The sequence below is a fragment of the Ictalurus furcatus genome, chromosome 4, assembly GCF_023375685.1.
Source record: "Ictalurus furcatus strain D&B chromosome 4, Billie_1.0, whole genome shotgun sequence".
In the NCBI taxonomy this organism is placed as follows: domain Eukaryota; kingdom Metazoa; phylum Chordata; class Actinopteri; order Siluriformes; family Ictaluridae; genus Ictalurus; species Ictalurus furcatus.
This window is the reverse complement of record NC_071258.1, coordinates 13,829,315-13,844,450: the sequence shown is the minus strand read 5'-3', so window position 1 is coordinate 13,844,450 and position 15,136 is coordinate 13,829,315. Positions and strand designations below refer to the sequence as shown.

The 15,136-nt window shown below is 39.1% G+C and overlaps 1 protein-coding gene across 1 annotated transcript; it reads right to left on the bottom strand.

Moving 5' to 3' along the window:
* Positions 1-4,600: 4,600 nt before the first annotated feature.
* Positions 4,601-13,990, bottom strand: rapsn (receptor-associated protein of the synapse, 43kD). Its single transcript, XM_053623076.1, has 8 exons — positions 12,979-13,990; positions 10,321-10,659; positions 9,571-9,729; positions 8,455-8,553; positions 7,844-7,966; positions 7,637-7,690; positions 7,089-7,288; positions 4,601-4,709 (listed from the first exon to the last, which is right to left on the bottom strand). Exons 1-8 carry the CDS (start codon positions 13,189-13,191, stop codon positions 4,637-4,639), a joined length of 1,260 nt encoding a protein of 419 aa, XP_053479051.1. The 5' UTR covers positions 13,192-13,990; the 3' UTR covers positions 4,601-4,636.
* Positions 13,991-15,136: the final 1,146 nt, after the last annotated feature.

The following is a 15,136-nucleotide window of genomic DNA, read 5'->3' as shown; positions in this document are numbered from 1 at the left end:
TGGGATTAGAAGGCGGCGGTTGCAGCACACAAACCCAAGAATATTACAGAAGTGGAGGCCATTGGTCATGAGGAATGGGCTAAGATCCCTCAGGAACGCTGCCAGAAACTATTCATCTCGTTTGCAGCAGGTCATATGTTGGCTCAAATTTAGCCTATTACCCAAAAACATTTAAAATTCAACATAGAAGCCAATACTCACATCTACCTCTGAGCCCAGTTGGAGATAGAAAAAAATACACCAGCTGTGAGTGAGAAGAAGCAAGGGTCCAGCTTTATTGTTCCGTTCCACCACACGAGATCCACGCCGATGAGAATTCTCAGAAGTGATTCCAATACCCTGAGCTTAAGCTCCAGTATTTATACTGTACTTACGCACTAAATAACCCATATGTTTCAAGAAGACTATGATCTCACTACCAATAGGGTTAAAAAAGAGCTCATTTACCTTACTCTTATGTTCCAGAAAAGGGCTATTTCACTTACACATACAGTGAGGGAAAAAAGTATTTGATCCCCTGCTGATTTTGTACGTTTGCCCACTGACAAAGAAATGATCAGTCTATAATTTTAATGGTAGTTGTATTTGAACAGTGAGAGACAGAATAACAACAAAAAAATCCAGAAAAACGCATGTCAAAAATTTTATAAATTAATTTGCATTTTAATGAGGGAAAAAAGTATTTGACCCCCTCTCAATCAGAAAGATTTCTGGCTCCCAGGTGTCTTTTATACAGGTAACGAGCTGAGATTAGGAGCACACTCTTAAAGGGAGTGCTCCTAATATCAGTTTGTTACCTGTATAAAAGACACCTGTCCACAGAAGCAATCAATCAGTCATATTCCAAACTCTCCACCATGGCCAAGACCAAAGAGCTCTCCAAGGATGTCAGGGACAAGACTGTAGACCTACACAAGTCTGGAATGGGCTACAAGACCATTGGCAAGCATACTGGTGAGAAGGGGACAACAGTTGGTGCGATTATTCGCAAATGGAAGAAGCACAAAAGAACTGTCAATCTCCCTCGGCCTGGGGCTCCATGCAAGATCTCACCTCGTGGAGTTGCACTGATCATGAGAACAGTGAGGAATCAGCCCAGAACTACACGGGAGGATCTTGTCAATGATCTCAAGGCAGCTGGGACCATAGTCACCAAGAAAACAATTGGTAACACACTACGCCGTGAAGGACTGAAATCCTGCAGCGCGCGCAAGGTCCGCTGCTCAAGAAAACATATATACATGCCCGTCTGAAGTTTGCCAATGAACATCTGAATGATTCTGAGGACAACTGGGTGAAAGCGTTGAGGTCAGATGAGACCAAAATGGAGCTCTTTGGCATCAACTCAACTCGCCGTGTTTGGAGGAGGAGGAATGCTGCCTATGACCCCTGGAACACCATCCCCACCGTCAAACATGGAGGTGGAAACATTATGCTTTGGGGTTTTTTTTCTGCTAAGGGGACAGGACAACTTCACCGCATCAAAGGGACGATGGACGGGGCCATGTACCGTCAAATCTTGGGTGAAAACCTCCTTCCCTCAGCCAGGGCATTGAAAATGGGTCGTGGATGGATATTCCAGCATGACAATGACCCAAAACACATGGCCAAGGCAACAAAGGAGTGGCTCGGGAAGAACCACATTAAGGTCCTGGAGTGACCTAGGCAGTCTCCAGACCTTAATCCCATAGAAAATCTGTGGAGAGAGCTGAAGGTTCGAGTTGCCAAACGTCAGCCTCGAAACCTTAATGATTTGGAGAAGATCTGCAAAGACGAGTGGGACAAAATCCCTCCTGAGATGTGTGCAAACCTGGTGGCCAACTACAAGAAACGTCTGACCTCTGTGATTGCCAACAAGGGTTTTTAAACCAAGTACTAAGTCATGTTTTGCAGAGGGGTCAAATACTTATTTCCCTCATTAAAATGCAGATCAATTTATAACATTTTTGATGTGCGTTTTTCTGGATTTTTTTGTTGTTATTCTGTCTCTCACTGTTCAAATAAATCTACCATTAAAGTTATAGACTGATCATTTCTTTGTCAGTGGGTAAACATACAAAATCAGCAGGGGATCAAATACTTTTTTCCCTCACTGTAGAATTGAAACCAGGGGTTTTAATTTACACATAAAATCAGAACCCAGGCATTTCTAATAACCCAGAAAATAAAAACCCAGAGTTTTGAATTACACAGAGAATCAGAAACCAGAGTTTTGAATTACCCAGAGAATCGAAACCAGATAATTTGAATAACCCGTAAAATAGAAAGTGGACAAGACTAAACAATCTAGAGTGACCTTGGTCTTGTTATCTCGCGGGGGGCAGCTTGACTCAGCCACCCTTGTAAATGGCTCCTCATGGTTCTTTCTTAAATTTAAGGCCTTCCTTGCGAGCCTGCATTTCTAGTTTATAATTTATTTTCATATTAGCTCTATATCTCTATTTTATATATAGTTATACTGCTTGAAAACACGGTTTACTGTACTTCCTACTTCATAATATCATTATATTACCCTTCTACTGTCCCACATATCCTATTATTCTGGTTTTTATAAAGAGTATATATATTATTATTATAAGATATTACCCTTAAAATATCTTAATATTCCTTTTTATTATTCTTATAAAGTTATTGTAGTAAGTGTGTGAGAGGGAGAGTGTGTGTGTGTGTGTGTGTTATGTCTATTTGCCCGTCCTTGACTGTACGAGCGTGTGTGTGTATTAGCAGTCCTCAGCTCAGCTCGTATATCTCTTTTTGACTTTTTTGACTACTACTGCTCTTAAAGATCTTTAAAGTGTAATTCCAATTTGTCAATGTCCGCCTAATCCCGCTTCTATGTGTCTAGGTGCCCGTCGTCAGTCCTTCCTCTCCCCTTTGCTGGATGCTAGGTCTCCCTTATGTTTATTTTATGACATTTTTTATCCACAACACATAACAGCAAAAGGGTGTTCTTCCAAGTACTAAAGATGCTTGCTATGAAGGGGTTGAATAATTTTTAAACTGGAGAAATCATTATAAAAGTTACATTTTCAGTTGAATTTGGGGAAACCACTTGAAGCATTCTTTTGTTTGATTTGTTCATTGCAAACAGCTGAACGTCTGTAAATTTTGACGATAACCCTGATTTGTAATGGGCGCTTGAATAATTTCGATTGCAATTGTAACTCTGATCCTAAAGCAAATACATGCTTGTGTTGTAAAGAATAAATGGAAAGAGGTAGTTTTGTACTGGGAGATGACAGAATGCGAAATTGCTACATGTGAGTTGTTAGTAAAATCGAACAGTTATATTAATTTTGAAAACATAAGATAGAACTAATAATAATTCCAGAAGTAAGAAAATGAATACATACAGAAGAGCATCATCATCTCACATTGCTCCCATTTAGTTATAAGAATTCACTCTTTCTTAAGAGTTGACATTCAACAATAATCTTTCATTTACCAAATATTCTGTTATTCAGTTAGATGTCGAACCACAATACAATCTGTGTAGCTACTGTGTAATATGCATCCAATTTTTAATAAGCTACCTATATATTTTATGAATCATACATGCATGCATACATTTACTAAAAATTTGTCATATTTATGAAAGCTCTGTTGTGGGCAGAGAAAGCAGGGAGACAAGCAGACATGCAGTAGTGAAAGGATTCTAAGTCCTAGTCCCTAATGATCCCATGCTTTAGACTGATTTTCAATGGCTCATGAAGGGCTGTAACTGATATGTGCTGTGTTAACTGTGTAAAATAGGTAAGGGAAAAAAAATGCAGTGCAAATGGATCCTCGGGATTGTGATTAAGAACCACTGCAGCACACATTCGGTTCAGTTAATATGAACATCTTTAGTATAAAATGGTATTTAAGTCTGTTCAGAGGGTCTGTTATGAACACAGCGTTAAAACCACAGCTGGCTGCATTTGATTTTTACCATCATTGTAATCACTGGACCTCCCTAAACAACAAACTAGCTACTGACACGATTGTTTTGTAGTACAAAGTATATACAGTACATTAACTATATCCCCAAGTTTTACAGTTTAAATGTATATAGTTTGTTAGTGCTATATACAGTAGCCTAGCAATAATCATATAATATTACTACAGTATGAAAATGTAATGCATTTTAACAATCAGCATCATTTCTACATTTTATTCAATTTACAGATGCCAAACGTGGCATGTCCTAAATAATTCTACCTGAATCCATGAAAAAATTATCCATGCCACATAGCCAGTGTACACTGACGTAGCAAGATGATATGTATAGAGACCCCTTGTCACATCACTCTTTTTTAAACATTTTTTTTCTTCATTTATACACCTAGTGCTTTAAGAATTTTGTATCCGACTTGCTGCCTCCAGCTAGCCCACTAGGGCATACACAGATTTTGAGTCAGCGCAAAGTCTCACAGCATAAAGTGTACACTTTGTGCAGATGGCTGGAGCTCTCCTTTACGGTTATTTCCATTCATGTTCAGTCTCGATATTAATTCCAGATGAGCTGAACAGGGTGGAATTTAACACACTCCCTTTGTTCTGTTTTTGTGTCTCCTGCAGAGAACGCTGCAGTCTTTTTCTCAAGTGGAGCCACGATGATATTTCGCTTAGTCCAAAGTAGAACTTCACAACCGCGTCATACAAAACCTGGCTTCATGGATGAACGGCGACATTTCGGGCATCCCTGTGTCCCATTCGTCTGCAGGCACCTACTTAAACAAAAAAGTATCAATAACAACATAACCAGCATCGATATAAAATGATTTCTGTAATAATGTACTTAAGCACTATCCACTTCATAAACATGTCATGAAAAATGTCTTATACTGTCATGTCCAGTTACAAGTTTCTAATAATTTTAACTGACATGTTGGCTGGCATAATATTTAATGTCCATCCATCCATTTTCTGTACCGTTGGAGCACAAGGTGGGGGACATCCTAGAGGGAGTGCCAACGCATCACAGCTTACAATCACACACACTCATACACTACGGACAATTTAGAGATGCCAATCAGCCTACAACGCATGTCTTTGGACTGGAGGAGGAAACCGGAGTACCTGGAGGAAAACCCCAAAGCACAGGGAGAACATGAAAACTCCACACACACACAGGGCGGAGGCAGGAATTGAGCCCCCAACCCTGGTGGTGCAATGCAAACGTGCTAACCATAACATTTTATGTCACATGCTAAATTTTGCACCTGTACATTCATGTAATTATCCAATCAGCCAATCATGCAGCAACAGTACAGAGCAGATACGGGCTAAGAGCTTTCAGGCTAAGGAGATACAGGCGCAGATACAGGCTAAGGAGAATTCCAGCATAAATCTTGAATTTATTATATAATTTGTCATACTATGAAGTATTCTATTGCACAGGACTGTATCACTTACTTATTTTATGCTGTATGCCTACTACATACTAAATGCCAAAGGAAACGGTTGTTGGTGCCAGATGGACCAGTTTGAGCATTTCAGAAACTGCTGATCTCCTGGGACTTCGTGCACAACAGTCTACAGCTACTATAGCATTTCACCACTAGGTGGCACTGGAGTGAAACTTCTTGGGTACATTCAGAGCATGATCCTGAACATACATAAGTTTGGCATTGATATGTGAATGCACTGCAGACATGACTTAAGAACCTGTATTTTGCCTTTGTGGGCATATTGGGGGAGAACGGTTATCAATTTCAAAATTGATCTGATAAATTTTGAGCAGACAGGTCTTAAGATGATATGATCCAAATTCAATGATTATTGGGTGTAATTTGTGGGAGGAGTAGCGAAAACACAGATTACATCAAGCATTTTCTACATGTCACTGTAACTTTTGACCTCTAGGTGGCGGTGTCATGAAATTTGTTTCATAGCCTCAGGCCATAGTACTGAAGACATGTACCAACTTTCAAGACAATGTGTAAAGTCGTTAATGAGACACAGCATCACTTCCTGATTGGCGACATCATCCCCAGATTTGTTGGTTTGTTACAAGCTAATGGTTTCAAAAATCAACATTCCATTCAATAACTTTTATGTGGATTGGTCTGAAGATGTTATGAGCCAAATTTGGTAACATTTGGACAAAATTCGTAGGAGGAGTAGCGAAAATGTTTTAACAAAATCCAAGATGGCCAAAGTCTAATTAGGCAGAAATTGACATCACAGGGTCCATTGAACTCAGCATGGATTCCAAGGAATATAGGGACACCTGGCATTGCAATTTATAGACACTCAAATAACCACTCTTTACAACCATGTTGAGCAGAAAAGCATCTCACAGAATGCACACCACATCAAACCTTCGATCTTCAACTGTCCTGATATGGCTGATACGGCATGAGTGAAAAGATGTACAGGTATTCCTATTAAAATGGCTGCTGATTGTACATTTACATTGTCTGTATAAATACATGAAGGCTATATCTCAGTTGTCTAGCAACAATGTTCTCACCACATGAACAGCAGCATATCATGTTCTCATCTTCATCTGAATGCAACAGTAGATTAGCCAAACATTTTAATTACACTTTTAAATCAATGCTCTTAATCCTATGTATTCAGGTTGGAATGTAACAATGACAATGAGTGTAAACAAAGGCTAGACTAGCCCTGTACTCATGTTTCTCTCACGTGGATGAATATCGTGGATTTTTACAGAAGGAACAAATTTATATTTTGGTGTGTGAAAATGGTTTAATTAAATGTGACAAAAACAAGGCAAGAGGACAGAAACTGCATCAAAAAAAAAAATTATCCAAATAAAATGACCTGTATGACAGGTGACACTTCTCATAAGAAGCTCAGAGCAAATGTAACACTTATTTCATCAGACATGATGACAGTTTTTATGAAGTCTGCATCAAAAGATCTATCATGGCATAAAATATATGCTAACTGGAGCATGTGACATGAGCCGTCACATCATCAAATGTTATGGTGGCTATCAATAATAGCAATATGACACTGATTTACTGTCCTGACAACTCTCATAAATTGTATCTTCTATGACATCTTTATGATGTGGTTATGTCAGTCAGAAAACTGCTTTCATAGTTTAGTGTATGAACAGGAAGGACACATACTTGAGGTGAAAGATGTGGGAGCAAGGCAAAGCCTGGAGCTGCTGGTTCCTCTCCCCGATTGACTCGCCACACATGCCACAGTAGAGCTCCAGCTCTTCTACACATTGCAGGAACTTCACCACCTGCTCTCGGAGCTCATCCTGCTGCTCCCTGCTACGGTAGATGCCCTCTGACAGGCAGTGTACCTTCAGAGAACACAGCTGTGGAAAAACACATGGGCTACACTTTTAAACATAGGCTATCATTGGTGGAAAGCAAAGAAGCATTTATATATGCATTATGTTCACTGTGGAAGTAGACAGGTAATAAAGGTCATTTGGATATTAGAATAGTTATTGTGTTGTGTGTTGTCCATGATGCACGTGTTGTAAACTGTGTTGAATGTATCGTGTCATGACCAAACACCTAGAAACATTCCTAATACGTGTAAATGTCTATGATGAATAAAATGATGTTGCTTCTGATGTATGCTGTGGAAGTAGATGGGTAATAAAGCTAATTTGACTGAGTATTTGTTTAGCCAAATGATAAAGACTCACTTAACATACCTTGTTGCCGATTCCGTCTGCTAGTTCGTACGCTCGCTGAAAAGAATCCAGTGCCTAGAAAAGAGAGAAAATAATGTCAGAAATGTAAGGAATGAGGTCCCTTAAAACTACAATAGCTCGCACCTTTTCAAATACTGGTAAGTGTAAGCTTGTTTAATTTTGTTATATAATGGCTTTTAAATGCAGATTTTCGAAGCACTTCATCACCTTATCAAGCTCCTTCTGCAGTAACCAACACTTCCCCACTCCTAAGTGGATGGCTGCTTGTCCAAGGCGGTTGCCAGTCTCTGTCATTATACACATTGAAGACTCATAGCGAGGGAATGCTTTCTGAGAAAAATAAGAATATGATCAACCTTCACATATGAAAAGGTCCATGATTCAATCCGGAGCTCGGGTTAATGACTGTAGAATTTCACATGTACTCCCTGTGTCTGTGTGTTCTTCCACCGCATTCTATTGGTTCTATGCGTGTGTGTGTGTGTGACTAATGCCCTGAGGTGGACTGGTGTCCCAGCCAGGGTGTATTCCTGCACTATCCCTAGTGTTCTTGGGATAGGCTCCAGATCCACTGCAACCCTGACCAGGACAAAGCAGTTACTGAAGATGAATGAATGAATGAACAGTGTTCCTTGTGGGGATGAGGACTTGTTTAACAAGCATCAGAGGAAATAAAACATCAAGGACTCTACCTTCACTGAGACAGAAGCTTATAATACTAAAGTCTCAAGCTACAAATCTTTATGTGATGAAGCTTGGAACTGTGATGATTTATATCAAATAGGTTTTCATAAAGTTTCAGAGTGAACGTGGCTTACATCAACATCATTGCGGCAGCGATGAATATCTGCAAAATTCAGGAGACACATGGCTTGAAGAGGACGATCTCCATGCTGCAGAGCTATCTTCATTGATTCCTGTGAGAGCAGATGAAATTTGTTTACTTTGTCTTTAAGGTTACAGGAGCATTAACGAAAGTTCCACAAGACACTTTGGGAAGCACAGCCCCCATGCCAGTCGCACAACAGCTGAAATCCGATCACAAGTGTAAACAGTATTGTGCTAGTCTGCCGTCTGTCCGTGTATTACTGCAGTTTGATATTTACAGTCCAGTGTAATGTCTCTTTGTTGCACTGCTTGTCAGAGTAAGGACTAATAGCTTCATGTCGACGGCACTTTAATATGGTACAGGGCCTTTGGCATATTTTTATCCGCTATAGTAAAGTAGAGTGGTCTGGCACACGACTCACAAACAGCTGCACCTGTCAGTTGTTGGACCCCGCTCAGATGTAGCTACGCACAGAAACATGGAGTGTGTCACCACAGTTGAAACTATGACAAAGCGACTGCTAAACTTCAGTACAGTTGGGAGACATTCAGGTCACCAATGATATAATGTCTGGTATATTTACAGTTACAGTGCTTTCCAATGGCAGTCTGCAAAGTTACATATTGAGCTGTTACAACAGAACCTTACTGTCTCAGCAAAACACTGCCATTAATTCTGAGTCAAAGTGTAAAATTCATAGCTTGACTCAGTATTTCATGACTTGCTTTTACCGGAACTTGCTCCGACCCTCATGTCTCTGTTATCTGTTCACTCTTGTTTCTGCTTGTTTGTTACAGATTCAGTGTTTTTAAAATTCCAGCTTATTAATCCATCGTAACGTATATTAATCAGTAGCTACTTTTAATCATTCAGTAACTATAGTAAAACTAATTTACAAAAAAAAACAAAAACCAAAAAAAAAACCCCAGTGATATCTGGACCGAAAAGCATATCTAGTAAGTTTAGCAGATTAACAAGTATATTCTTGGGTAGTATTTGATCTCACTTGTTAGCCAATTTAAATCAAAGTGTCTGCCAAATAAATCAATGCTTGACATAAACCTTTCCACATGAGCTCTTACTAGAAGTCTCCACTAGTGCTTACCTCACAGCATTCCATGGCATCTGGCAGGCGCTCCAACTTCCTGTAGGCCACTGACATGTGGTACTGGCTCATGGCACGGTACTTGAGACTCCAGCCTTTCCCATAGTCATTGACAAGCTCAGCTGCTTTGCATGGAAAAAACAGGGCCTTCTCATAATCCTACAAGAGCAAAGAATACGCATGAACATACAGTATATCATACAGTATCGCATCCAGTGGACACACTTTCTAGTGAATGAATATCAAAATTTACTGCATGAACATCATGCTAGGATGTTAAAAAAATGGGGCTATTCTTATATTTTCTATATTGTGGCAGACAGTGACTTTGACATACGAGTACATTCTCCACATGCCATTTCATCACAGACTCATTACACCAGACCATTCTGAGTATCCGGAGGATTAAACTCTACAAATCTCCAGTGTCAAGGTGAGTACAAAGGTCTATATCTGGACAGGCCTTCTGGATTTGGCTTGTCTTCTGTTACCCTGCACGTTGGCGGTTTCTTACAGTGCCATGCTGTGAGTTACTGCAGCAGCGTGACATCAGACCAGTGGAAGGTTGTATGTGACCCAAACGTTTACACTACTAGTTGTTCAAGGAGTGTGCCGTTATTGTAAATTACATAGCATGCTACATATGAACCGATTTATCACAAATGCAGGTCTGAACATAATAGCTAAATCATTTTCACATAGATTCTCACAGATAGAATGACCAGCAGCGGGGCCCATTGAGCACTGTACCTTTAACTGAATGTAGAAGCTGCCCAGGCTGCAGCACACCCTGCACTCCAGCATTTTGTCATCGTTATTGTGGGCGTACCGCAGGGCCTTCTCGTAACTCTCCAAGGCTTTCTGAAAGACACTGAGTCCCAGGAAGGCATTGCCCATGCTCAAACACACTTGGCCGTTAAGCTGCAGGCTCACAGTGGTGCCTTGCATGTTTAAACAGGTCTTGCAGTATGAAATGGTCTTTTGAAAGTCACAAAGCTTTTCGTTGCTGCGGGCCAGGTTCAGGTAGCCTTCAGTTAGGTAGTCTGGGTCCTCCATCTCTCGTGCTGTGTCGATCTGAGCTAGGGCATACTGATATATATGTATGTATGTATGTATATGTGTGTGTGTGTGTGTGTGTGTGTGTGTGTGTGTGTGTGTGTGTGTGTGTGTGCGTGTGCGTGTGTTAGTGGATAAGATGATGTGAAAAAAAGCAGTGCATGAATTATTTGGGAATAATTACTTTATACAGGATTGATCACAGGCGTATATGTTCATGCAGTAATAATATGCTAAACTTATTCATACAAGGTATCTACGAGTCAATATTCTTGACTCTTGCAGTTACACTGTTGTATCTTTTAAGACTATGCCTATCACGAATGGCTCAGTAAACAGTGAATAAATCTCATGGCAAAATTATTACGTGTACCTTAGTGTATGGATTTTTTTTTCTTTCTTGGGCCTATATTTGCCAAGCTGCTCAGTAAGTGTATTTGCAATTTGTAAGCGATTTTACATTTTTATGAACGCTGACTGGGAAACCTGAGCCGAAATCCCCCTCAAGATAGTTTTGTGAGCTTTCAAATGCATTCACTTGAATATAACCTTTAATAGAATCTTCTTTTCACTTTGCTGTGGCATTTACACTATACTGTCGCCCCACATAGAAGACAAATCTCCGTAGTTACAGTGTCAGTCCTCACACACTCTCCTATAGCTTTAGGGTCCAAACTGAAATGATCAGCACAAAATGATCAGCACAACTGATTTTAATGTACATTCCATCTTCTACATGCATAAATTGTACAGATACTACACAAAAGTATGAGTCTACTACTCTGTTCACCACTTTTGTTTACGTTGGTTAAGAGGTAATGAAGTCTACACTAAACTTAGCAAAGCATGTTCCTGTGAGTAAGGGGGTTTATGTCAACAAGATATCCTGAGTTGGGGATCATATATCATGAGGCTCTGGTTACCACTTTCCTTCGGAAGCCACAAATTTAAAATGGCTTCTCATGATTTACTTCAGATATATATTACATCTAATGAATAACTTAAATTGCTGTTAATAGTTACCTGAATTAATGTTACCAAACTTAAATTCATGCAACTATTAACATCTCATAAGATCTACTTAAATAGTTGGGTGCACTTTGTTTTATTTGAACCTAACAAAGTAGGTGAATGGTGGTCTAATATTATTTTAATTGCACGCAGTCCATGCATTATTGTCCTTATAATTGTGAACAGTTCATGCGTTCCTCAAGAATTCTCTCCATGTATTTTTTCAGAACTTCCTAAATCTCTCTCTCTCTCTCTCTCTCTCTCTCAAATCTTTAAAACCTACTCTAACCTGAGAAAATAACTTAGGTCAGATTGCAGGTATGTAATGTAATGACAACACTATCTCTTTCCTCTCCAGCTATATCAGATATTACTGGGATAGTTGGAGAGTGTCCAGAAGGTGTCCTCAAACTGCCCAGACAGTCCACAATGTCTGGAAGCAACATCGACTTCATTAAAGATATTAACAACAACAACAACAAAAAAAAAACAGTGAACAATAATTTGTTCATTTGTTAATGAAGAGTTTGACAAAATGTTTGTGACTGTACAGTGGTAGTAGTACTACAGTAACTGATTATTTTTTTATTTTTTGCATTTAAAATATAGTGAAATTGCAGCCCTAATTATACTGATGGTCACTTTTCAGATGCTCATGGTGGTGGGACTTATTGAATCAAGTGTGTTAGTAGCGGTTTGCAATAAATAAATAAATAAATAAATAACTGGTGAACAGTTATCAACAAAGAACATGATATTTTTTTTCATTCATATTATATATATTATATATATATATATATATATATATATATATATATATATATATATATATATATATATATATATATATATATATATATATATATAATTATATGCTAAATTTAAAATTTTGTGACTGCATGCTGCTACACACATTTCTATGATGTTTCGATATGTTTGGTTATAGAACATGTTCACGTAAACCATATCATATCATAATCAAACATGTCTTTAGGGAAGACATTTAATATTTTTCTGAGATATAATATTAAAGCTTACAATGATATGTGAATCAACAAGAAATGTGAGTCAGTCTGTCTAACTTAGTTATAATATGCCTACTTCAATCTCATTAGCAAGCCACCTAGCTAGAATGATCAAATATTTTAAAATAATAGCTATCCACATCAGCTATCTATGCTATAAATTTACATTTCTATCGTCATATATAGAAAACGGATATCAAGTATTTTACACAATTACTTAAAAATGTAAAGCTTCATATGCACAGTCATAATATCATATTTGAAAAGTGTTATGATATCCGCAACGTACCGACAAAAACGTAAAAACATAGCTTACCTTTAGCATCTCTTTGTATTTCCCCATCTCTGAATGTGCTGTTATCAGACAGCCTAAAGCCCTGAACTTGCCCCCGGGATCAGTGGTCTTCTCCAGAACCTTCATCCAGACGTGTAGAGCTTTCTCTGTCTCATTTGACTGGTAAAGCTTGAGCCCTTTCTCTATCTGCTGCTTTGTTTGGTCCTGGCCCATCTTTATGAACATGTGCCTCATAAAAATATTCCTTTACCTGGCTCTTTGGTCTTCAGAAAAAAAAAAGCATACAATCCCTCTCCGTCGCTGTTTGGACGTAGGAGCAGATAAAAGATAAACAACCCACGCCAGGCCTCTGCACCCGCCAGCCTCTTTATTCCACCGTGCTCAGCTTCGGGTGCAGAGGCAAGAGGAAGGAACTGGATCCACTGCATACAAGAGCCCCAAAGCCAAGATTGCTCATCACCACCAGCAAAACTTGAGAGAACCGAAACAATGTCATCTGTGCTGCTCAGTTTGAAGACCAGACCTGGATCTTCTCAACGGGCCACCATAGAAGCTTTAGACTACTCCAATGACGTTTGAAGACACTGAATGTATAAGTTCCACTCCAAGGTGCTGGCAATGATCTCCCAGAATATCTACTCCCTCCACACCCCAGTGGGAGGAATTCTGTATCCCCTGCCCTCCCTTTCTTTACCCCTTTCCTCCCTCCCTCTCCCAGCCTGGCGCTGTAGCAGATGGCCTTGTCAGTCTGGGCCATGTGTCCCAGCTGGAATCCAACTTCAGTCTCTGAAAAGACCCAAGGTCACAAAAGACACCTACATGCTTCACCTCCAACCTTGAAATCAATCCTTCAGCTCACCTGCAGATTTTTTTTATTAGACATCAATGCTACAATTATTAATGAAACAAGAAAATGCCTGAAAAGGGTCCGGATTCGTGCAAGATTCTTGGTTCAGCAAATGAGAAGCTAAAAACAGACAGTAATTTCACAACATTAAATCTGAGCAAGTCAAACACTCCTTGCACTGGCCGGTGAGCTCCTGGGGGTGGGTCTTGTTAAAGCACATACGTGACATCTCCCCCCCCACCCCCCCAATGCCTCCTGCTCTGGTGTCAGCAACCGATGCTTAGAATAGTTCACAAAGTCTGACATGGTATTTGTCTTGAGTTACAGTATCAATGTTTCTTGAGACACATCAATGGGATCGAATGATCAAGTTCTAGCTTTCCCACCCCCTTTTCCTTTCAGCTTACTTCGAGGACACAAATAGGCACATGAAACACCTTGTCATTCATAACTTTCCCAAGACACATCTCTGGATTTTGTAAGTCATGCTATGATCATAACACAATTCCTGGAGGGTTGATGATCAAGACACAGACTTAGCCCTCATAAGTTAGGATTGTTCACATTTCCTTGTATAACTAAAGAATTTTATAGATTTTAAAGATTTTATACAGAATTTCAATAAGTGGACAGTTGCCATGTAAGCATTTTGTTTATACTAACTGATTTGCACAATTTGTAATAAATCTATGGAAATATGAATTAGAAATCAGTTACTTATTTTTGTACCTAGTTCTGGATCCCATGTGACTTTTTAAAATAAAGACTTATTACCATTAAACATATTCATGAAAAAGATTTTAAATAAAGAATATGAGCAGCTAAAATAAGTACCAGTATTAAACACTGTAGCTGAACTGCAATGTTATATGGAGAAGGGAAGTTAAATCTTACTAAGGGTTGTAAATTGAGGAAATGCCATAGAGGTTGGGTCAAACAGGTTACTTTCTATTCCAGGAGCCTGCCAAGTCATGTGATCAGCAACAATTTGTGGCTAACAAGGAAAAGCAACAAATGCCTAAACAAAGAGATTAGAAGCAACAGAGCACAATTATGTCATTATTCTAACTATGTACATTTTTTTCAAGTACTTTTTCATTTCACTTTTGTCAAAACAACAATCTGTACTGTGTATTGAGTATATTTCACAAACAAAGTGTCTTAGTAAGACCACAACCAGAACAGCTTCACTATACCTTGGCAATGATTCTACAAGTCTCTGTAACACCAATCTTCCAAAAGCTATTTGACGATGATGGTGAAGAGTATTGCTTAACACATCTATCCAAGATCTCCCATAGGTGCTGAACTGGATTGAGATCTGGTGACTGC

Bases quoted from the DNA above. Each gene is read 5' to 3' on its own strand.
- rapsn (XM_053623076.1), bottom strand. From the start codon at position 13,191: ATGAGGCACATGTTCATAAAGATGGGCCAGGACCAAACAAAGCAGCAG. The intron at 10,660-12,978 runs GTAAGCTATGTT...CATATATATCAG, and splicing joins AATACAAAGAGATGCTAAAG to TATGCCCTAGCTCAGATCGA. The intron at 7,691-7,843 runs GTGATGAAGTGC...TCTCTTTTCTAG, and splicing joins TGCAGAAGGAGCTTGATAAG to GCACTGGATTCTTTTCAGCG.